We start from the raw sequence: 25,297 nt of genomic DNA, 5'->3' as shown, positions 1-25,297 counted from the left end.
AATGAAGCACATACAATGGCTACATGTGTCATAATTATACATGCATTCATAATATGTGTGTGTCTGAATTAAGAGTAAATAATGGGCTTTGTTTGCTCCTGATGATAGTAGAGGTCACCACGTCGCAGTGCTCATGCTGCCGGTCCAATATGCGGTCCAATACTGCAGCGTTTCTGACAGGAAGCGCGCTTCCAAATTTACCCTCCCGCTGCGCTCGTTCCCTCTACCTTAAAAAAGCGCGTGCACGGCTGAAGGTCACTTAAACACAAAAGGCTTTCAGCGCTGCGGTCCAATATAGCGCATGCGCGCTGCCGGAGGACTGTTTCACAGACCGCAATATGGCGAGAATGCCTGCCAGCGGAGACACAGAGCAGGAGCAGATGAGCTGCCCAGAGAGGAACAGGGATGAGGAGGAGGAGGAAGATGAAGATGAGATCCAGGAGGTGCAGATCACCGGGGAGGAGGAGGACGAGGAGTCCGATAGAGATGGTGTGGAACACTGGGAGTCGAGGAGTAGAGCGGTGGACTCCAGCGCTGCTGCCGCGCAGACACGAGCGGTCGTTATGCGGTGTATGGACCGGGGAGAGGAGGAGGGAGAAGCGGACTTGTTCAGCAATAGCATCCCCGCTGGGCTGGACTCTCACCTGGAGGGAGACCTTCAGCGCTCAGAACGGAACAGGCTGAGCGAGAACACGCGCCTGGCCACCCGGTATGCGGTGAGGATCTTCAGGGAGTACCTCAGTGAGAAAGCACAAAGTCCGGACTTTGAAACTCTGGACAAGGAGGCGCTCTGCGCGGTGCTGCGCTCATTTTACGCAGAGGCGCGCTCCAAAAGTGGACAGTTATACAGCAAGTCGTCCCTCATCAGCATCCGGAGTTCACTGAACCGGTACCTGAACGAGCCACCCTACTGCCGCACCTTGGACCTCACCAAGGATCCCGAGCTGCGCAGTGCCAACCTGACCCTGGCCGCGGTCATACGGAGGCTGGAGGAGCAAGGCGCTGGTCCCGTAGTACAAAAACAAGCCATCACACGCTCGGACCTGCGCAAACTGTACGAGTCCTCTGTGTTCAACACCGACACGCCATTTGGGCTGCTTAACAAAGTCTGGTTCGAGACCTGCATGTATTTTTGCACCAGGGGCCGGGAGAACCAGCGGGAGCTCGAGGAGGACTCGTTCGGCTTGGCCGTTGATGAGGACGGTAGAAAGTTTGTTTATTTTAAAGCTCTCGGCCCGTACCACAAGTCCCGCTCCACCGCCTGGACCAAGAAGCGTCCGGACGCAGACGAGGACACCTTGCCTCGGATGTATGAGACAGGAACGGAGCAGTGTCCTTACGCCAGCTTTGTCCGGTACGTGTCCAAACGGAATCCTCTCTGCAGGGCGTTCTTCCAGCGGCCCCGGGACCACTGCTGCGCGAGCGACGTGACGTGGTACGAGAACAAAGCCATCGGTAAGAACCTGTTGGGCACGAGGATGCAGATGTTGTCGCGCGCTGCCAAGCTCTCCAAGACCTATACCAACCACTGCATCGGCGCCGTCTCCATAGCAACCCTAAACAGCATCGTCGGCGCCGCGGTCTCCAGGCCAACGACGACGCTTTATGTTGCCTCGGAAACGGTCAAGGGTCACGCGCAGTCCCACCTACAGCTCGTGATTCCGTACGTGCACCGGGTCAGTGACTCCGATGTGAAGCCGCAGCGGACAACGACAGCAACGGTAAACACACCATCATCGCCAACAGCGAGGAGAGTCAGCGCTGAGGAAGATCCGGAGGCTCCCTGCGCCAAGAAGCTGTGCTTGCGCCCCGGGACACGTGCGGGGTCGCCTGTGGAGCGGAACGAGAGCGAGCGGAGGTCTGAGAGAACCACGGAGTCACATGTTCATCCAGAGTCCGCCGTTCGCTCCCCGCTCGCTCTGAGCACACAGGTAACACACGCCTCTTTCCACCGCTTGTGCGTAACATCCGCAGCGGGCAAAATGTGTCAAACCCGCTCTGCGCAAACGGATGAAGGCGTCCGCACCACAGCAGGCGCACGATGCGCGTCTGAACGTGCTGTGACTTTATGAAACAGGTGCAGTGTAGGCTTCTCCTCATCAAGTAAAACCTAAGGACTTTTTCATATTATTATTAAAAAGTTATAATAAAGCAATATTAATATTATTAATATTATAATATTATTGATATATTTATGTGGCTAGTATCACTACACATGTTATATAAAATGTAATAAGTGAAAGTACTGAGGTCCAAAGTGTAAAATGTATTTTTTAAAGTATTTTAAGTGAAAGTAACTGGATGACTACAACATTATTATCATTATTTAAACAAAGTCATTTGTTCGAAGTTAAACTGCCTTAATTAATCTGTAAAACCGCTGCCTAGTTTGTGAGCTGAATATATTGAGTTTGTTACAGTAAATGTTAATGAGGCCGGAGGGACTAGCTGAGATAAATGCACTGAGGTAAAAATAGTTCTGCCTGAAATGAGAAGAAATACTGCAACTCACAAATTAAATGCATTTATATGAGCTTCTCAAACCCAAAAATGGTAAATGGTCTGCATTCAAAGCGCTTTACCCATTCACACTCACACACACACACACACACACTGATGGGGGAGCTGCTATGCAACTGGCCAACACTCACTGGGAGCAACTAAGTTGGGTTCAGTGTTTTGCTCAAGGACACTTCGACATGTGACCGGAGGAGCCGGGGATTGAACACAGTGATACAACCTCATTGTGCTGACAGTTCAGTTTAATATCAATATGTTATGATATTAAAGTATTCGATGCTTATAAACCGTATCATACTACAATAGAATAATTAGATTTGGAATGAAAATGCACATGCAAACAAAAACTATAGTATTGTTGTTTCAAATGTTTCTAAAATACTTCCAGAATATTTCAGTCTCTGTGATTATATTATATAACAACCTGCTCTAGTCCAACAAAGATCACCTGTGTGATGCCAGCAAACAGAAGAACACAATATTTTCTCTGAAGGAAAACTTGTAGAGCTAATCATCATTAAAACACACAGCAGGGGCTGAGAGTGAAGACCAGGATCAGCAGGAGTGGTTTCTCTTCAGACACTGTCTCTCTGTTGCCATTGGTAACTCTACCTACTGATACATGTACCCAGCATGCATTACAGGGATGACTGCAGGGTATAGAGGGCTCGTTCTCCTATCATCAGACAATTTATACTATATGTACGTTTTTGTCTCTCACTCTCACACAGATGCAGAGTCGCATCTCAATACTCAACAGTAGAAGCACTTACCTAAACAAATACTCCACTACAGGTAGAAATACTGCAAATTCTTTACTCAAGTGGAAGTACTGTGCTGTAAGTACATGGTTTAAGGTTACTGAAAGTACAAGAACTTCACTAAGAAAACAATGTATTTTAACAAGATGAATAAACAGGTTTAGTTTTAGTTTACTTGTCAAACTAATGAAGAAAACTCAGTTTTACTATAGAGACTTTGTGTGGATAAAAAACAACAAGTTAAAGTTGATCTGATTTGAACCACTTTATGTACTGATATTTTATTAAGAATGCGCAGCTGCCAGCTGTTACAGTATTACAGTAAGTGAAAAAATGTACAACCTCTTTCTCTGAAACATAGTGGAGTAAAAGTAAAGTAAAATGGAAATACTCCAATAAAAAAATAAAGTACAGCGTACGAGTAAATTCTACTTTAATGCTGTTGTATTCACTGTGAACTGAGTGCTGCTCAGCCTTTCTGAGGGGGCTGCACTGAGGTGAGCCATCGCCTCTGTGTTTGGTTACAGCTGTGAGGCTGTTTATGAGCAGCAGGAACAGATTGGCCACACACACACACACACACACACACACACAGGCACTCAGACTTTTTCACAATGCTTAGTATTTAATGACTATTAGTGTTGTTCAGCACAGTTGTTCTCGTTGCTAAGACGCACTTTCCTTCCACTCGATCTTCAGCGTCACTTTCTTAGCACAGCAGAAGGCTTCTCTTGCAAATGTGTTAACACGTCTCCATTTGTTTCACACATTTTTTACATCCTTTTTCAAAACTGTTAACACACATTTCATTCAGTGACACAAAACTTTGTTGCATTCACTGTGTAAACAAAAAGAAAAACATTACTATAATAATTATTACATTAAATTACTGGCCAGATTCTGAACCTCTAATGCACCTGTGTTCAACCCGCTGCACACAGTTCTTCAATGGAGGGTGGGTTGGTTTAACTGTTGCCATTGCAACATTGTGGATCCCTGGAAGGAGTAATTCCATAATAAAAAGTCTGCAAACTGAATCCTACAGCAGCAATGGTTCCAACAATAACACAGGGACCGTCCTGGAAAATACACTTACCATTTCTTTGAGTGACAGCAGGACCCATTTTGGTTTCTGGAACAAAAAGGTTGGTTTTCAGTAAACACTTCTGTGGGTCACCTGACAGGGGAGGGACAATTAATAGATATGGACCTTAAGGCCGGACAAATAGTTGGTAACACCCACAAGGAAGATGGTGTTTTACAAACCTGTGCCATCTGAAATTGAATTACAGAAGTACAGTCAATTTAAAACTGCAGGAAGTATTTTTATGTCAACAGTGTAGCAACTGCATGTGATGATGTCAAAAAAGTCTCCTTTCCCACAGAAGTTCACCTGAGCACTGTGTTGCCTCTGCTCCACTGAGCCTCTAAACCTGTTCGCTTGTTGTTTTTCTCGTATTTTAATATTTCAGGCTCACGTCCCCACATTAATGAAATAAGATCACCATCAATGCCCGGAGGGCAGAACCCTCAGGACAATCACTGCTGGTTCTGGATGGTACTTTTTAAAGGTCTGGTCACATGAGGTCTGACCTTAGAATTGAACGGAACAAACCAAATTACAACTGAACAGGTTTTAACGAACAACTCTGGAAGAGAATGAAAGAAAGCAGCCAAACAATGGAGAAGGGAATTGAGTGAGAGCCCAGGGGACCTTTGTTCCCAGCCTGTCAAGCACTGGCCTCCTACCAAGATGCCAGTTGCTTCGTTCAGAGATTAATGCTTTGCTTCTTTGTCACATGGCATTGTTAAGTAGCCTGGGAGGCAATCTGGAAGAGCTGTGGCTCTGACAGGACAAAGTCACATCTATGTGCCTGACGGCCTGTGCTTTTATTTCTTGGCTCCCTGTCAAGCTTCTGGCATTATCTGACAGTCCTCAGACTACAATTCTAAATCATCAGCACCTCTCTAAAACAGCACCTAGTGAGTCAGGTTTGCTACTTCACTCACAATAGGGTGTTTTGCTCATTGCAGAAGAAATAGTGTTGAAACACGTCTGACAGACAGTGATGGTGGACCCAAAAGAAGCACTGAGGGGATCCATTTTGATAGGCTGAGATAGCCTTGCAATTGGGCTGAAGGTGATAAGCCGCTGAAGAAGGCTCCACCACTGGGGCCTCAGTTAGCCCCAGCTCATTCATCCCCGGATTTTCAAGTTTTGAGGAACCTTGGGTGGGAGTTTACTTTTGAAAGGACTAGTCCAGTGATCGGGACTTCTGGTAAAAGTTGCTTAGCTGGCAGCTTGGCTGGCTTTCTGGCATCGCCGCACGGTGTGGGAACACCTGTGAGTCTGCCAGCAAGGCCTGGGCATGTTTAGTGGCCGTGCATGCTATGCACATGGGGTGAGTGTCCTTACCTGAGATAAAAGAGCCGCATGCGGAACCTGGTTGTGATGCTCCAACAATGGGCTGTGGATGTTACGTAGCTCCCAGAAGGAGAGTAACTGTGAAGTTACCACACTAATATTAGGCTCCTCACAAAACAGTAGCCTCTTAGGTGAAGCAATGGCAGTTGGGTTTTATTCCGAGCCTACAACTGTTGCTAAAGTCACAGCCTATTGCTGGCATGTGTTGTTGGCTCCTGAGGTACACGGGTACACTACACCTGTGAGCATATACAAGCGGGCCGAGGGAACAGCCCGCCTAAGCTCAGACACCGTTTCCAGGGAAACGTGTAACGTCTAAGTTCTTCTTGCGAAGGACTGCGTTCGTCTCTGAACTGTTAACATGTTTACAGCCGCCTAGAACACGCTGAGGGAGCTTATAATAGCGCCAGAGAAGAAAGCAAAAATGAGATAGGTGATAATAGGAGGAGGGCGGAGCCAGAACCACAGCTCCACCTGTCTGTCACTGACAGACATGGTGTCACTGGAGCTTCTGTGGTTGGTCACGCCGAGGCAAATCCCATGATGGAACACCACACGAATGTTAGGAAAAGAACTCCAATTCCAGAAAGGTTGGGAAGCTGTGATGCTTTGATTTCATTTGAACTAACTTTCGATTGAAAATATGACAAAGGCAACATATCAAATATATGCTCACCTCTTCTTTTAACATCACTAAGTGTTTGGGAACTGAGGGGAGCATTTGATTTCTTTTTAAAAACAAGCTTTGTTCCCCTTCTTGCTTCTGGAAGAACAGCAGGTTAATCATATTTCTACTCCAAATGTTTTCAGTGGGTGACAGACTGCAGAAACATCTGGATGAAACTGTACATATGTTGATCCAAAACCCGTCTACACAGATCAGCCCCAACATTAACGGGACAGCTTCTGAGCTCTGTGCTGAAGTCATGGCCTGTGTGAGGGAGCTGTGAAACATCACCCCTCTCTCAACAGGTGATACAGAACATTGTATATTCCTCAATCTTTTGACTGCTGGATTGTTAAAATCTCACCTAGTACATTTAATTACCTTTTGTAATATGTTTAGATTTTGTTGTGACATACTTTTGACTAAGAACCCAAAGACAGTTCTATGAACAGAAAACGGAATCAATTAGGAATCAATCATGTCTGAGACTTTAACATCACCTAGTAACATGAAAACCAGGACTCAACATGACCAGAAAACATAAATAATCCTACATTATGTGGAGCGTAGTTCTTGAATGATGCTCAACAAGAAATTAGAAAATTAATTGTTGACTCTAAATTGTCCGTAGGTGTGAATGGTTGTCCGTTTGTGTGTGTCGGAGATAGACCGGAGACCTGTCCCCATTGACAGCTGGGGTAGGCTCTATCCCCCTGTGACCCTGAACAGGGATAAGGGGCTACAGATAATGAATGGATGGATCATTTGGTCCCACCTGTGCTAAGGTTGTCTGGCAGGTCAAGGTGCTTCACATCAAGGCTGCTTGTAAGTTGTGTGTGTTTTTGATATGTTTACTTTTTGTAGCATTACACAGCTTTTGTGGTCTTTTATTGACCCCTCCCAACTTTTTGCAACAAGTCGCCTGTGTCAATTCAAAATGAGCAAATCTGTTCGAAACAATAATAACATTTTAATTATTATAATGTCTTCATTTACATTTTATAGTAAGTCTAGTGTCCCAGCTTGTAGGTATTTATTTTGAATGCTGTGTTTGGACACCTGCCTCACATGCACCAACGGCTAAAGGTGCCAACGTGTGCTGCAACTGTCTATAGGTTTGTCATTGGGAGTGAAAACCTTCATTGTGCAGCTTCAGAAGATGTGGTTTATTGTGAGATATAGGAGCTTACTGGGGAGGACACACAACACACGAACTACACAACATCCTGACAGCAAGGAGGACAGAGAGGCATTAAGGCCTAGTATCATACATTGTCTGTACTTTTTGTTCTAGCTACTGAACCTTACTTGAATGATGGGTAACGACTGTGATCATCCTTAGTATCTGTGTGCATCTCATGTTTCAGGAAAGCCGTGGCAGCAGCAGCAGCAGCAGCAGCAGCAACAGCAACATGTCAAGTCAACCGTTGGTCTCTGGGTCTCCTGTTTCCCCTCTGGGCTCCACCGGTATCCCCACACCAGCGCAGCTCACCAAAGCCAATGCTCCCGTCCACATCGATGTAGGGGGACACATGTATACTAGCAGCTTGGCCACCCTCACCAAGTACCCTGAGTCACGGTGAGAGACGCACATCCATCTGTGACAACAATACTGGAAACACACTGCAGCTCACTAAGTAGTGTTAGTCATCCTGTCCATTATTTGAAAAGGCTAAAACCTAAACACAGAACAACCAATAATGTTTTTAACATATACAGTTATGTTCAAAAGTTAGGACCCCCTATATGGTCTTTTGTGTAAAAGCATAAAAAAAATCATCTGATCACAGCACATCTTAGGCAAATACTAGTTCAGAAAAAAAGCAACAAATTAGAACTTTGTTCACTGTGCCATTATGTGTTTAACAAAAAAAGCATACGGACAATACTAAGTTCCCTCTTACTGCTTCCTTTGGATTTAAGAGGGGAAGACGCAGCCAGGAGCTTCTGATCATCAGCCCTTGATGAACTAATTATCAGCAGTTGTGAAAACATCTGCAAGAGCAGAGGTTTTGGCAGTTCGTGGTCTGGAGCACTGAGGTCTGTGTTAACACAGAGGGAAAGAGATAATCAATGGTCACAGAGGAGCAAAATTTGATGCACATCAATCTGGAAAGAGTTCTAAAACTAAATCCAAATTTGGAGATCAGCAGTCTACAGTGAGAAAGATTATTCACAAGTGGAAAACATTCAAGACAGTGTCCAAAGGTCCCAGCACTTCTCCCCAAGGTCAGAGGAATAGAGAAAAAAACAAGAGCTCCATCTTAGAGCCTACAGGTCTCACTGAGCAGGTAAATGTTTAGGTAAGAAGAAGGTCTCATACCCACTTTAAATATTCTGCTTATATAGCGACTGTGGTGCAGGAAGGTAGAGCCGTCGTCCACCAACCTCACAGTTGTTGGTTCAATCCCCGGCTCCTCCGGTCACATGTCAAAGTGTCCTTGAGCAAAACACTGACCCCAACTTAGTTGCACCCGGTGAGTGTTGGTCAGCTGCTTGGCAGCTCCCCCATCGGTGTGTGAGTGTGAATAAGAAGCAGTGTAAAGTGCTGTGAGTGCCAATAGGTAGAAAAGTGCTTTATAAGTGCAGAGCATTTACCATTTTTTATCCAAAGCACTTTACAATGTTGCTTCTTAGTCACACATTCACAAACCACTGGCAGTGGCTGTGAATGTGAAGGTGCTCACCTGACACTGGGGTTCAGTGTCTTGCCCAAGGACACTTCAACACGTAGTCAGGCAGGACCCGGAGTTGAGCCACTGACCCAGTGGCCCATTGACGACAACCAACTGAGCTACTTTCAGCTTGATCGTGGAGTTTGTTCTGCAGCCACAGGACCTGGGCATCTTCTAATCAAAATGTGAGGCCATCTGTCCAACAGCTAAAACCTGGTTGAAACTGACTCATGCAACAGGACAAAGATCCAAAGCAGAGCAGTAAATTTACATCATAGAATCAAGGTTTTTGAATGACCTAGTCTAATTGCAGACAAGCTAATTGAAATGCTGTGGTGGGACCTTCAGAGAGCTGTGCATGAGGGGAATGTCTAAAAACCTCAAACTGAAGCAATGTTGTAAAGAACAATGACGTGAGAAACGATTCCTTCAAGTTATTGCTCCTAAAGGTGGATCTACAAACAGAGGTACTTAGTATTGCTTCTATTTTTTTTCTTTTCGGCTTAATTTTTTTAAATAGCACGATGACAAAAGTTGCATGCATCTGAGGTTCTATTAGTTACTATCTGATATTTTTAATTTTTATCCTGTTTTTACCAAAAAAGCAATAAAAACTAAAAGAGGTGTATTAACTTTTCGAACGTGACTTTAAGTGTTAGCATTTTCATGTATTTCAGTAAAAAAATGTCATTAAAATGCTTTAATAAATTATAGTCCATTTATTATTTATTGGCATAAAGCAGAACTTAATCATGGACTAATTACTAATTAAAATCTAATTAGAATACACGTTATAGGTACATATATAGACTTTTGAGGTAGAACAATTACTAAGCGACTCACTAACTAATTGATGACTGTTCAACTAAATAGCACAAATATCTAAATATCCCATAAACTTTGTGTTTTGCTCTGTGAAACATTCATTTACCCCCATTCTCCTTCTCTTTGCTGTTAGAGATCTGTTCATCCTTTTTACTTTTGGTTCCTTATGTTTTTGAGCTGCAGGACTGTCCACACTGCGTCTGTGGATCAGCCTTAGTGCTCGGACGTTGCTTTACAGAGCGTTAAATCCACCACAGGGCATTTGGTATTTCTACCATATCAAACCTATGTTATAACACTTCATTTAGTCCGTAAACTTGGTGTGTTTATCAAGCCATCCTTTTCTGGATTCTGACTAATTAATACAATTTATAAATTACACCTCTTACCTGATCAAAATGTGATATAGCACACTAGTACAATTTTCATTAACATTTTTATACACTCATTTTTTGTTACTTCTGATGATGAAAGTTCATTTGCACGAGCTGAATATGCGATGCACTAGGTTCAGGGCTCAGTTTGCATCCGCTTACACTGAAACCGTATGTAGGGGGATGTAAACTTAACCCTAAAGCTAGTATAATAACAGTGTTGCATTTTTCTCATTAATTTATTAAGGGAGATTTTTACCGATATAATTTTCATTGTTTTTAGTTCCTCTGTCACCATTTTTATTGTTGACTTCAATCAAATAGCATTTAAGGGGATGCAAACTTAAGCATAACATAATAACATCACACATCCAGCTAGTACAAATATTTTTTTAATCAAAAAACAAGTTATAGTAAAGTAATCGGAATTAAAATAAGAAATGACAGTACTTCTTAATAAATTAATTAATATTAATTCTGATGAATGAACATTCGTACCCTGAACAGGATAAATGGTTACAGATAAAGACTGGATAGATTGATATTTATGAGTGATTTCAAACACAGCTTGTTATGAATGATGACACAAAAAAAAACGTAATTTCATTCACTCTTTCAAAATCAGCAGCATCTATTTCTTTTTTCTCTGTTTATTGGTCAGTCTGGTACCAACAAACTTTTTTTTTTCAAGATCCAAAGATAGTTTATTGATTTGAAACTTTTGTTACTATTATTATTTCTGTTTCCATCTGTTCTGTTGACCAGTGACACAAGCAGCAATAAGGTGAAGCTTAACTAAAATATAGATATATTTTTTTTTTGTCCTTTCGGTTTATCCCGTGAGTTCAGAGTCATCACAGCAGATCATTGTCCGCATGTTGATTGGGCACAGTTCTTGCGCTGGATGCCCTTCCTGACACAACCCTCCCCAATTTCTACCGGGCTACTGGCACTGCACAGCTGGGGAGGGGGGTTCAGTGTGTTGCCCAAAGACACTTATACATATAGCTGGGACTATGAGCGGGGATTGAACCACTGACCCTGTGGTCCATGGACAACTGCCTTACCAACTGAGCTACAGCCACTGCTTAACCCTTTTAACATGTTGCAGGGCACTTGGCCTGTTGTCCTCATTGTTAGTCCTACTACAGTGGAGGAAATTGTCTCCATTAGAACAGCAGTCACAGTTTGATCATACAAGGTTTTCACTGTAGTGAAATCCTGCCACATACAGCCCCCGGTTACTGAAGAGGCTGTAAATTCTAAATGTGGTTTTAGCTAAAGATCTACATCTGGGTCTGGTTACAGTGAAACAAATGAAAGACCATGCTGACAGCCACTATGCACGTGCAATGTTGGAGATTTAGTTCTTCTCTGAATGGAAAGCAGTGCAATGGGCTCTGAATTATCAGAGTGACCAGTAACCAGTAAAGTAGACTTAAAAATGTGAAGCTATGCTGGAAGGCTAACCACACAGTTACTGTAGAAGTTTTTTCTTCGAATAGCAGACATGGTCACAATGACACCTCCAGGCAAAGTGGGGGAAAGCAAACGTTCCTCCACCATCTAGTGGTTACTGTCAGAAGACGGCAGCGGATGATGACAGGCAAAGGCTGCTGCTGCATTACATTAACTAGAACTAATGCAATAAAACAAAGTGAACTATTCAACCTGATGACAAGGTCTGAACTTTCAGCTGCTGCAGTACATTGTGGAAATCTGTGTCCAGCAAACGTGTGGTTAGTATTTAATGAAGGGTCTGTTTGTGTCTTTGTCTTTATTGTTTCTGGCAGAATCGGTCGTCTCTTTGTTGGAACAGAGCCCATAGTGTTAGACAGTCTAAAGCAGCACTACTTCATTGATCGAGATGGCCACATGTTCCGCTACATACTTAACTTCCTTCGGACCTCAAAACTCCTCATTCCTGATGACTTCAAAGTGAGTGTCTGTCTAGAGCTTTAAACAGGTAAAACCACAGTTTATCACTGCAAAGTGTCTGAGCAGTCGCACATCACAGGGAAAGACTGGCAGACTGCCCCTCAGTCAGTAGACCACTAACAGGACCTACTCACACGCCTGCTTTAAGAAAGTAGAGGCTCAGTATAGTTACTCAGGGTGTTGTACTGTCACTCACTAAATTATTCCTTCTCACAGGTCACAAAGGTTTTATTGTAGTGTATGAAATAAGCCATATGTTTTCTTCAGTTTAATACCTTCCATACTGTTAATATTTTGCATTTGAACTTAACTAATATTTTGGATCAGAAAAGTTTTAAAACAGGCCAGATGAGGTAAACTGTCTCTCCAGCATGTTCTGGGTTTACTACCATTTGCGTGTCCCTTAACTTGCTCTCTCAACTGCCCTTAACATTACATTCAACCTGCATTTTGCAGGAGAAAAATTGAAGGTTGCTGATTCTTGTTCCTACTGCTTCACATTCAGCTTCAAACCTGACAGCGTTCACAGAAGGTCACAGTCTAATGATCAGATATCACATAATCTGCAAAAATGATTCAGAGGTTCCCAAACTGGACACTCTCCTCCTCCCATCTGTGCCCTAAGATCCTGTCTATGAAAATCACAAACACAATCCATGACAAGAACTTACACAGCCACGTCAGGATTCCACGCTGTTTAAGGTCTGATCGCGAATGAGGAAAGTCGAAGACGCAAAAATCAGATTCAACATGCTGAACTGGCTCAGAAGCCCCCGACCAGGGTCCAACTAGTGCCATCAATGCAGGAAAAATTTTCAGAAACTAGGGCGACAGATGCTCACTGACCTTCCAGGGGCAGATTGGTAAAACACGACCTTCAGGAAACTGTTGCTGACAACACAGGTTCAACAGTGACTGCGACAGAGAAGCCCCGACACAATATTAGGGTGACAATTCACAGAGAGGGTTCTTTTTGTTGTAACCAAGATCAATTGCATATTTGCAATTTTATTACATATGTTCTTCAAGCTATTCCACATAATCCAGGTTTTCCATGCAACAGCTTAACTGCACTTCCTGATTGTGACCATATGTCAACGTAAAGAGTATTTACAGTAAATTAATTGTGGCTGGACAATTGCATACTGCCTACTCTAGCACTGCCAGCTGGTGGGTCACCGTCTCTGAGCTCAGACAAACCCCCACAGTTGATGTGCATTTGTGCATTGTATTTAAATTATAATATGAGCTTTTTGTTCCTGTCTGTATTTCTTCTGTCATGGTGTGCTTGTCTCTGAGCTTGTTGTCATGTATACGGGTTTGCTTTGTGTGTGTGTGTGTGTGTGTGTGTGTTTACAGGAGTACTCTCTGCTTTATGAAGAGGCCAGTTTCTTCCAGCTGGCTCCTATGCAGGCTGAACTGGAGCGCTGGAGGTCTGAGCGCGAAAGCGAGAGTATGTGTCACGAGTGCGAGTGTGTTGTCGTTCATGTGGCTCCAGAGCTCGGTGAGAGGATCAGCGTGAGCACCCACCAGGCTGTGATGGAGGAGGTTTTCCCTGAGCTCAGAGACATCATGTTGAACTCCCTGAATACCAGCCGGAACCAGGACACCACATATATTCTGCGGTTCCCACTCAACGGCTACTGTCACCTAAACTCTGTGCAGGTACAAAACTCGACACTGCGGTTTGAAAGGGATCAGACAGGGGTGATTGACCCTGTTTTGTTTTGGTTTTTTTACTTTGTTGATCGGTTTTCACCCATATAAAAGTAAGTGAGTCTACAAAATCGCAGGGAAAAAAGTTCATTAAATAACAGGTTGTTCCAGATATGACATAAGCAAACAATGATTAAAGTCACAGCAAAAACATGCATAAACTACTCGTCTCTCAAACAATAGGATAAAAGAACAGTCTATCAAGGTAGTAGATATATAGGTAATTTTCGGCTTATCCCGTAAGTCCATGGTCACCAAGGATGAGCTTCCTGACGCAACTCTCCCCAATTTCTACCGGCTTGGGACTGGCACTGCACGGCTGGGGATGGGGATGGGCTGTAGGGGGGTCAGTTTTATGCCCAGGGACACTTTGACATGCGGTTGGAAAGAGCGGGGTGCAAACCTCTGACCCTATGGTCAGCAGGTGGCCACTCTCCCAACTGTGCCACTGGTAATAATAAAATAAAAAATAAAGAAAAATAATAAAATAAACGAGTGATAGTTAAAAAAAGATATACAGATGTATATATGCGTAGCTAGATGTATAGCTAAGAAGAAGTGGGACACTGAGAGAACTGAAGAGAGTCGACAAGAGTACAGGGAGATGCAGCGTAAGGTGAAGGTAGAGGTGGCAAAGAGCATATGAGGACTTGTATGTTAGGTTGGACACTAAAGAGTGAGAGGTGGATTTGTACAGGTTGGCCAGACAAAGAGACAGAGATGGGAAGGATGTGCAGCAGGTTAGTGTGATTAAAGATAAGGATGGAAATGTACTGACAGGTGCCAGGAGTGTGATGGGAAGATGGAAGGAGAACTTTGAAGAGTTGATGAACGAGGAAAATGAAAGGGAACGAGAAGTGTACTGGTGCCAATTTTTAAGAACAAGGGAGATGAGAAGAGCTGTGGCAACTACAGAGGAATAAAGCTGATGAGTCACACAATGAAGTTGTGGTGAAAGAGTAGTGGAAGCTCGGCTAAGGGCAGAGGTGAGTATTTGTGAGCAGCAATATGGTTTCATAGCTAGAAAGAGTACAACAGATGCAGTATTTGCTTTGAGGATGCTGATGGAGAAGTACAGAGAAGGTCATAGGGAGCTGCATTGTGTTTTTGTAGATTTAGAGAAAGTGTATGACAGGGTGCAGAGAGAGGAGCTGTGGTATTGTATGAGGAAGTCTGGAGCAGCAGAGAAGTATGTTAGAGTGGTGCAGGACATGTATGAGAGCTGTAAGACAGTGGAGGAAAATCTAGAGAGGTGGAGGTCTGCTCTGGAAAACAGAGGAATGAAGCTTAGCTGCAGCAAGACAGAATACATGTGTGTCAATGAGAGGGACCCAGGTGGAACAGTGAGGTTTCAGGGAGCAGAGGTGAAGAAAGTGCAGGACTTTAAGTACTTAGGGTCAATGGTTCAGAGCAACGGAGAGTGTGGAAAAGAGGTGAAGAGGCGAGTGCAGGCAGGATGGAACGGGTGGAGAAAAGTGTCAGGTGTGTTGTGTGATAAAAGAGTATCAGCAAGAATGAAAGGAAAGATGTTCAAGAAGGTGGTGAGAACAGCGATGTGGTTCGGGTTAGAGACAGTGGCACTGAAGAAAAGACAGGAGGCAGAGCTGGAGGTAGCAGAGCTTAAGATGTTGAGGTTCTCTTTGGGAGTAACGAGGATGGACAGGATCAGGAATGAGGACATCAGAGGGACAGCTCATGTTAGATGTTTTGGAGATAAAGTCAGAGAGGATAGATTGAGGTGGTTTGGACAAGTTCAGAGGAGAAACTGTGAATATATCGGTAGAAGGATGCTGAGGTTGGAGCTGCCAGGCAGGAGGTCTAGAGGAAGAGCAAAGAGGAGATTTATGGATGTAGTGAGAGAGGACATGAAGTTAGAGGATGCAGAGGACAGAGTTAGATCAAGGAACATGATTCGCTGTGGCGACTCCTGAAAGGGAACAAGTGAAAGGAAAGAAGAAGAAAACAAAACGTTAAGCAATTGACTTCTTTCTCGATGCACTGTACATGTTGGAGATGGTGCAGAGCCTTATTGCACTTAATAGGGTTATTCAGCCCTTTGCAGTTACAGCAGATGAGAATTTAAATCTCCCCCACCAGGTAAAGAATACGCACTAGCCTGGGGCATTAATACAAAATGGAGTTATGTATGAGAAAAAAGAAAAGGAGGCCCTGAGACAAAAGTAGACCGTGGAGACAACTGGCTGAAGGGAAAAAAAAGAACAGATTATTTCTAGGTAACAGCTGGGGTAAAGTACAGATGCTAGTCCTGTGTTGTAGTTTTTCAGAGTTGAGGTTTATAGTTTTAATATTTATAATTATAGACAAAACATAGGTAACAGATGATTTATACCAATTTGGTTTCTGCAGCTGCTCTCTTGGAAAGTTACAGCGTGATCCACTGCGTTACTCGATTTTATGAACATACTGTATCCTCAAGTAAAAGTTTGAGTCTGCGCTCACTTAGGATTTTGTAGATTGTTCTTTCCACTTTTCTTATTAAAATAAAAAACAAAGATGTCTGAAGTGCTGGTTTAAAGGTCCCAATTTATGTACTGGTATTTATTGTAAGAATCCAAACTGTCTTCAAGCTTCAATGGCTTCTAGTCTCATAAGCCTTATAAGCGGAAGAATCTCGAAAAAACCTCATATTCTAGTCTAAAATCGTTGATTTTTCGTTTCTTTATGGGATTTGTAGTCAGTAACAAAAATACTGAAAATCCTTGGTCTTATCCTTTAAACCGCTGCAGTTGTTCTGACACTAGGCAAAGCAGACAGTGTGTTCTTTTAAGGACTTATGTGGAAGAAACACAGCCCTTCACGTTGCCATTAGTAGACTGACACCACAGGAGGATCAAAAGGAAAAAGTTGCGCTGGACAATTGCATGCGTGTTGCCAGACAGAAGACCTTGCACAGCTGTCCATTCGTGAGTGTGACGAACCACTGTGTTGCGTTTAGGTGTCTGTAAATTTTATAAACTTACACATTGCTCCAACTAAACTACCAGCATTGTATAACCACAATTCAAAAAAAGTTGGGATGATGTCTAAAAGATAAACACAACGCAATGATTTGCACAATATCTCATCAACCCATATTTTATTCACAATAGAACATAACCAACATGTCACATGTTGAAACTGAGACATTTTAACATTTCATGGAAAATATTAGCTCATTTTGAATTTGATGGCAGCAACACGTCTCAAAAAAGGTTGAACAGGGTGATGTTCAGCATTGTGTAGCTTCCCCTGTTCCCCTGAGTCTTAGGAGAGGAACGTTGTCCCATTCCTGTCTGATGCAGGATTCTAGCTGCTCAAGCCGGTAGGTCCTGGGCCTTGGTTGCTGATTCGTCCACACTTGATGATTCGTTTTATTGGTCAAAGGTCTGGACTGCAGGCAGGTCAGATCAGCACCCGGACACTGAAGTGTGTGAAGATGGATGCAGTATGTGGTTTACCATTGTCTTTACCATATTCAAGATTCAAGATTCAAAGTGTTTATTGTCATATGCACGGATAGATCGCATGTTTCCCTGTACAATGAAATTCTTACTTTGCCCTCCACTCTGAATGTCACAGTAAGTAAAATGAGAATTGACAAAAAAATAGAAATAAAATAAAATACAAATAAAATAAAAAATAAGAGCAAACAAAATAAGAGCAATAAGGCAATAAAGGTGAGGTAGTGCAATTCTGAAAAAAAAGAAAATTAGTGTGCAAATACAAAATGTGATTCGTAAACAGTTGTGTCCGTGTAACAGTTATGTTATCTTATGTCCATGGTTGCAAACTCCTGTCAGCTGTTTAGGAGTCTGATGGCAGAGGGGAAGAAAGAGTTCTTCAGTCTTGAGGTCCTGCATTTCACACTTCTGTACCTCCGTCCTGAGGGTAGAAGTGTGAACAGTCCGTGCTGGGGGTGGGAGGGGTCTTTGAGGATGGATGCAGCTCTCCTGTGGACTCTGCGGTGGTAGATGCTCTGCAGAGAGGGCAGTGGAGTCCTGGTGATCTTCTGCGCAGTCTTCACTCTCTGCAGGCGTTTGGTCCATGGCAGTAGTGCTGCCGTACCACACCGTGATGCAGTTGGTCAGGACTCTCTCAATGACGCAGCTGTAGAAGTTGCTGAGGATCTTAAGCGACATGCCAAACTTCCTCAGCCTCCTCAAAAAATACAGCCGCTGTTTGGCCTTCTTGACCAGCTGCGTGACGTTAGGTGTCCAAGTGAGGTCCTCAGTGATGTGGACACCCAGGTATTTAAAGCTGCTCTCCACTTCAACCTCCCGGATGAACAGTGCCTGATGCGTTCTCCTCTCCTTTCGCATGTCCACCATCATTTCCTTCGTCTTGTCCGTGTTGAGGATGAGGTTGTTGTCTCCACACCATGACACCAGACTGGCCACCTCCCTCCTGTAGGCTGCCTCGTCACCGCCAGCAATGCGTCCTATGACTGCGGTGTCGTCCGCGAACTTCAGGATGATGTTATCCTTGTGGGAGGCGACACATTCATAGGTGAACAGGGTGTAGAGGATGGGCCTGAGCACACAACCCTGCGGAGTCCCAATGTTTGTGATGATACTGGCTGAAGTCCTGTTACCAATCCTGACAGACTGAGGCCTGCCAGTCAGGAAGTCTAGGAGCCAGTCACAGAGGGTGGGGTGTAGACCAAGTGTGGACAGTTTGTGGGTGAGTTTGTGGGGGATGACTGTGTTGAAGGCGGAGCTGTAGTCGATGAAGAGTATCCTTAGGTATGAGTCCTTATTTTCCAGATGAGAGAGGGAGTAGTGGATGGCAGCAGCAATGGCATCCGAGGTGGACCTGTTGGGCCGGTAGACATACTGCAGGGGGTCAACAGTGTCAGGTATGCTGCTCTGAATGTGGGCCAGCACCACTCTCTCGAAACACTTCATAATGATTGGAGTGAGTGCCACTGGCCTGTAGTCATTCAGGCAGGTGGGTGGGCTCTTCTTAGGCATGGGGACGATGGGTGGGGGGGCGATACAAGGCCTTCTCTGAAAGAGCCATTGTGTAGATGGGAGCATATGTTCTACTAAAACCTCTTTGTACTTTTCAGCATTGTGGTGCCTTTCCAGATGTGCAAGTTGCCCAAGCCATAGGCACTAATACGCCCCCAAACCATCAGAGATGCAGGCTGTCCCCTGGAAACAAGCTGGATGGTCCCTCTGCTTCTTGTTTGCATGATACGGCTTTAACTTACATTTGTGCAGTGCACAGTGAAATGTTTTCACAGACAGCGATTTCTGGAAGTGTTTCAACTGAGGGCCTGAAGATCACGCACAGAGTTTTGACTTTCTGCCTTGTCCCTTGTGTGAGACCCCTCCTGTGAGACGCAGTTTGTCTTTACATCTTTACATTCGAGAGGCTCTGCCTCTGTGAAACGCTCCTTTTACACCTACTCATGTTACTGACCTGCTGCCAATTAACATCATTAGTTGTCAAATCCTCCTCCACTTGTTTTTGATTTAGAGATGTTACTTTTTCAGCCATTTGTTGATCCTGTTCCAACTTGAGTTTGAGATGCGAGAGTTGATATTTTCTATGTATCAGGATCTTTTTAAGATCCAAAAACAAAGTACAACAAAAATACAAAGTAGAGCAACTAAACAAAGCACCAACCAAAAGCGTCCGAGGAAACAAACCAGAAGGGTGCTGTAATCCTCAGTCTTGTCGAGACTTACTTCTTAGGAAATTCACTTGGTCCACGGAAACGTTGAATAGCAATTGTCACTTGCAAGGTTTACAAGCAGGTGGAGGAGGGCGGAACAGAGGGTCCCCGGGGAGACGTGGAAGCCGGCAAAAAACACCCGGACATAAGCAAAGGCAACGCACTCTGAAATCGGGGGTAACAAAAACAGGTTCTTCCGTTTGAGAACAGGGAGAGACAGGGAACCAAGGCTTATAAAGGGGAAGTGACACGTGTAGAGAAGAGAGTCTGATTAGGCGGCACAGCAGGGAGGGAGGGACAGGGAGAGCAGAGGGGAGGGGAGAGATGGCGAGGGTCACCAGGACAACACGGAGCGGAGTCACGGCCGTGACACTATGAAATAGTCCAATGTTTGCTCTGAGATGGGATCTGAAGCTCATCTTCTTGCTGAGAAAATGTCTAAATGACTTGCTCAAGAGATCCTCGTCAAATCTCGTACTTATCTCTGTGTGTGACTGCAGGTGTTGGAGCGGTTACAACACAGCGGCTTCAGGATCACAGCGTCCTGTGGGGGCGGAGTGGACTCTTCTCAGTTTAGTGAATACATCCTACGGAGAGAGACCCGAGGCAGCCACAACCCCCCGACCCTCATACAAATCAAACAGGAAGTCACAGACTGAAGTCGGAGGAAAACGGAAAGTCGTGTGACACATATCAGAAACTGATGCTTTCAAGTATGTGGAGAGATGGAGAACAGCTTCACTTCAGTATGAAAGAAGCCAACAAACCACCAAATCCCTTTTTCCAACACCACATGTGACACTTACACAGTGTCATTACTGTAGGATAATAGATCCATGAGAGCAGGGATTCCACTGGATCATGGGAAATGTGGTGTCGAGATAAACTAGTGTTAGTGTTTCAGTTAATGAAACGAAGGACGGTACCTTGTAGTGCACAGTATGCATAAAATATGGACGTGGTACACACAGAGGTCTATGCTCCGGTATAGGCCATGACCTTTGCTTGGCTGATCACCTCAGCAGGCCCTGTAAAGAACGGACAGTGAGAAAATACAGAAAATCATCCATCAATGATGTGAGCAAATGGTTGTTTTATGACTGTTTTAGTGACATTATGCAGGTAAACACACTTTAGTCTTTAAACATGATAAGGTCAACAAGCATCTGTCCCAACTTTCCTGTCACAACAGATTCACACTGACTTCTATTAAAAGAAAAAACTTACAGTGAATAAGTGATAACATATTAGAAAGAAGCACAGAATAATAAGCTACATTAATTACCCATTTATTGTAGGCTCAGAGTCTTTGTTAGGTAATGAAGAAAAAAGAATTAAAACCATGTTCATATGTTCATATGTTAATGTTCATATGATCATAAAAAACACCGAGGACATGCACATACAGTATGTACGACAGATATCAATGTATCCGAATGATGCTGAGATGATCAGAGGTGAATAACAGGGTCCGTGATCGATAAAACATGACAGGAATTGGAGACCAGGAGAAATAATCTTATTTGGTGAATTAAAACCATCTGACAAAAGGTTTTGTTAAGGTACTGAGAAAAGTCGGTAACCTCAGTATTTGGTTCAAATGGTTGTTTATACAAGGGCAAGAAAAGTATATGAATTCTTTGGAATGACCTGGTTTTCTGCACAAATTGGTCATAAAAAGTGGGAAAAAGTAAGTCAGCAGTATAGACACACATAATTAAAGTACCTGAGCTAATTACACACAACCAATTATGCAGACATACAGATTATGGATGTGTAGTATGAGCTAAGGCTTTGCTGCCTCAGAGCCTGGACAGTTTCCCATCACGGAGGGGACAATTAGGATCAGACAAACCTTTATTTGCCCCTCAGTGGGTTTCAAGTTTCCATGTTACAGCAGCAACAAAAGTGTACAAAAATCAACAATACAACTGTAAAGTACAACTAAATATACAATCATCAAACAAACTGAGGGTTTATGTTACTCCACAGTTTTTACAACCAGTACTAATAATGTGTATTAGTGAGTACTGGTTCACTAGGAGCAGCTCTGGCTGTAAAGTCTGACAGCAGCAGGCAAAAAAGACCTTAAAATCCTAGTGTATCCAGATATTCTACAGGATACTGCCAGCTGTGCATCAGCTGAAAGAATGACGGCAAAAGATGTCAGACATTGTTAGAATAGGTGTAAGCTGAAGCACCTCTGTGAGAAATTCTTTGTGAATGCTGTGCAGATCTGATCCACATGCACCTCGTTTGAGGATGTTGTTGCCGAAACAGCAGTTCACTCATGTCCATATTGAAATGTTGGTGGAAGATCAGATTACGTCTTATGACTAATACATGCAGAACACCAGGTCATTCCAGTTCACATTTGTGGACCAGGATCTGTGGCCAAGTAACTTCTTGGTTGTTTGAGCCAGAGCAAAAAAAAAAAAAAAAAAAGCAGTAGTGAGACAATGTTTTGCTAACAGGGCCATCAGATCAGATCCGATCGTGGTCTGATGTTTACATATACACAATACAGACATGACTGTCACGGCAGTATTGGACTAGCAATGATTGTCCAACAAACATTTGTAATAAAAGACTTTGGTGCATATGATTTGATTCACTTTCTAACGACGCTGAAACTACACGTGCACCCACCTACATCATAATACAGTGGTGGTCCAAGTTGTCAAATGTCTTTAAATTTCCCAAACCAAACTTAACGTGTTGCCAGTGATGATGTTTGACTGTGCCAACATAAAAAGGGTTTGTTTGACAGGGTCTGTTTGGCCAACACACAGTACAACAGGAAAGTAGATTTACACAAGTCACAAATCTCTCGGAGCCATTTCTAAACAACTACAGACTATTGTACATGAATCCAAGTTGTCGAGAGGTGGAGACACTTTTTAAGGTCTGGAAAAAGACCCAAACTGAGACGACATGGTTTGGTGGCTGAGGACAGAACAGAGAAGCCCTGAGGACAGACTACCAAGCGTCACACTTTCCTCGCCACAATGAGCAGCAGCAACACTGACTGGAAGTTATAAGAGAGCCTGACCCCAGCAGCAGAGAGTGACTTCTGTGCTGTACTTGATAGAGATTTCTTCAAATTCAACACTGAATTCTTTGAATATTCAAAATCAGGGTGAGAGATGAAGATTCTGAACAATTTCCATACAGTAAAAATCTATAAAACTCAACATAGTGATTTTGTCCAGTCCACTAATCCGGAGTCTCTTCTGCCTGGGCAGGTTTGTGCTGACTCCAGGGAAGAACAGACAAAAGACTAGAAAAGGTTTTTCCAAAAAATAAAATGCACTGAAGCTCCAAATTGTCTTTGTCGCGAAGGAGGAGAGAAGACTTAGTTTGGTGCTGTTAGTTTTTATTTCCTCATTATCCGCGGATACTTTTGGAACCATTGACAAAAAGGAATATTTTTCCTGTCTGGGGTCATTTGGATTTTTTTAATGCCAAATTCCTTTTCTAAATTTTATTTCCAGGTAAAATGTTGGCTCTGCTCCACAGAGCACTTCATCAAAGCACCTCCACAAACTTGCTTTAAAATGAGTATATACTGTAAGAGTTGTTTTCCAAAGCAGGACAACTGGTCTCAGAGACAAAGTTGCCTCGGCCCCAACACGCCACAGAAACTTCTCCTAATAATAATGTGTAAGTACACAAACACTCCCACTTTCACAGGCACTTAATTTTAATAAGTGACATTAACAAACAATTTCAGTGTTTTTCACTTATTCTGTGCAAAAACTAATTTTGTGCCTTCTGCCTTTAAGATACTATTAGTCATAGTCATGTTATTTGGATTATATTTAAACTAATTGGAATATACACTTGTCTTTCATTTCGTTAGCACTTTATCATCAGCCGGTTAGTTGAGTTTCCACACAGTTTATCCACGTTGTGTGCAATGTTTTTTTGAAATCCAGCAGATGTCGCTATTGGGCAATACACCAACACAGCGTCCACACTGCCATGAGGCGTCATCCACCCATCACTAATAAAAGTATAAAACTCTTAAAAAGTATAAATGATATTTAAAAGCCCTATAAAAACAAGAATGTCCTTTTTAAGCTGAATGTTTTGAAGTTTGAATGGTGTTTCCAGCTGAAAGTATGCTGAAGTAGTAGGGCACCAAGAAACATTCAGAATTCAAAATAATCATAATAAACATGTTGATATTACTGTGAATGCTGTTGGACTCATATTGATGACTCCTAATGAGGTATGATCACTTAAACATGTCAAATAAACTAGTCTGCTACAAAGTCATGGTTACGCTCATTAAATATAGTTTTTTTTTTTTTAGGTAATTTGCATTTGTCAGTGTTATAAGTTTTTTCAACCAATTATGAAACACTGCCCACATTGTGTTATAAATTAATGTGAGTGATGAGTAGTGTCTCTACAGGGAGAGAAGCCCCCGTTACAAACTCACCACCAGGTTTTTAACTGATCATACTGACAAAGAGAAAGTCATGTGGAGGGAAATGTCATTGTCAAATGAGACAAAGATTGAGTTGTGTGGTCACGTTGTGCGGAGTGAAGGTGAGGATTTAACTCCAAGAACATTGTACCTGCTGTTACGAATGGTGCTGGTAGGATCAGGCTCTGAATGCAGCCACACATTCTTACAACGCTAACTCTTGATGTTTACAAAGACAAAGCTGTTGCTGCTTGTGTTATGTAATAATCTTATGCAACAAACTAATGCAGAATGCAAATCTTGGCTTCTTTACAAAATCTACTGTGCTGAATAATTCTCTGCTCTCTGAGGTTTCTCTCCTGAGACTTACAAACTAAATGGACCCACTTGATATTTTTGTCCATTTTGTGGGAATTTGGTGTAAAAGTGTTCACAGTTTTATCAGCATTTATAGCCGTTTTGGCCCGATCAGTCATAAATTTCATAAATTTAGTAAACATAATAACTCTAGCCGAAATAATAGGGGATGGATGCGTTGGTTAGCAGCTTCAGTCTGTTCTGCATACATCCTGAACACTTGGTAAGGAACCTTCAAATCAAATTATGATGTTATTATGAGGACACATTTGATCCAGTCAGCTTCGACCTGACAGTGTGAACAGTCCACCCACTTCTCAAACCAACTTTCACGTTTCATTAAACATTTCAGCGAGTGATGCTTCTAGATAAAAAGATGTGATCATCCTGGAAAGTTGGACCAACACACACGTGCACAGCAAATGCCAGAATTCACCATTTTTTAATGGTCACAATATTCACAGTGTGTACAGTCTTTACAACATATCAGTAAATAGTCGTTTCCTAGAAACACTTCTATTCAGCTGATCATTTCTCTTATTAAACAAACATAACTAACATCAACCAAAACCAAGTGCTGTCAGAGACTGACTACACAATAAATAAAATAAATAAAGAACACAATTCCTACAACTGAAACAAAGTGCAAGAATGAAAAAAGATCCCCAAAAATTGGGATTTAATACACAAACAGGTTATTGTAAAATGATTTAACTGATGGAATGAGAAGTAATCAGAGCATGGCTTTGTACAGAGTGACAGTGTGACGAAGGAAGTGGTCCTGCTCCATACACACAAGCAGATCCCTCAGAATCAGCCGAGTCACTCTGTGAACACTCTTTCTGGGCAGTAGAGACACCTGAGACACACACACACACACACACACACACACACACACACACACACACCTATACAGGTACGGGT

The 25,297-nt window shown here is 43.0% G+C and overlaps 3 protein-coding genes across 4 annotated transcripts in view; 1 reads left to right on the top strand and 2 right to left on the bottom strand.

Moving 5' to 3' along the window:
* The first annotated feature begins 346 nt into the window (after positions 1-346).
* On the top strand, positions 347-20,940 carry LOC137131710 (uncharacterized). 2 transcript variants are annotated; one of them, XM_067513381.1, is made up of 5 exons: positions 347-1,931; positions 7,741-7,952; positions 12,041-12,185; positions 13,545-13,850; positions 20,082-20,940. In XM_067513381.1, the coding sequence occupies exons 1-5, from the start codon at positions 348-350 to the stop codon at positions 20,238-20,240; spliced, it is 2,406 nt and encodes an 801-aa protein (XP_067369482.1). In that variant the 5' UTR covers position 347; the 3' UTR covers positions 20,241-20,940. The 2 variants fall into 2 exon arrangements, with proteins under 2 accessions (XP_067369482.1, XP_067369484.1); XM_067513383.1 differs by lacking the exon at positions 20,082-20,940 and having other exon boundaries at positions 12,041-12,213; positions 13,545-13,678.
* hyi (hydroxypyruvate isomerase) overlaps positions 15,081-25,297 on the bottom strand; it is a 237,436-nt gene continuing 227,219 nt past the window's right edge. Inside the window, exon 7 of the mRNA XM_067513386.1 lies at positions 15,081-15,166. Coding sequence (XP_067369487.1) covers positions 15,096-15,166 — 71 coding nt within the window. The 3' untranslated portion in view covers positions 15,081-15,095. The remainder of the gene's footprint in view (positions 15,167-25,297) is intronic.
* LOC137131881 (transcription initiation factor TFIID subunit 4-like) overlaps positions 24,691-25,297 on the bottom strand; it is a 41,868-nt gene continuing 41,261 nt past the window's right edge. The window contains exon 15 of the mRNA XM_067513716.1: positions 24,691-25,232. Coding sequence (XP_067369817.1) covers positions 25,107-25,232 — 126 coding nt within the window. The 3' untranslated portion in view covers positions 24,691-25,106. The remainder of the gene's footprint in view (positions 25,233-25,297) is intronic.

The sequence above is a fragment of the Channa argus genome, chromosome 8 (genome assembly GCF_033026475.1).
Source record: "Channa argus isolate prfri chromosome 8, Channa argus male v1.0, whole genome shotgun sequence".
NCBI classification, from domain to species: Eukaryota; Metazoa; Chordata; class Actinopteri; order Anabantiformes; family Channidae; genus Channa; species Channa argus.
Note: the sequence above shows the minus strand (reverse complement) of the source record. Positions and strands in the feature narration are given on the sequence as shown.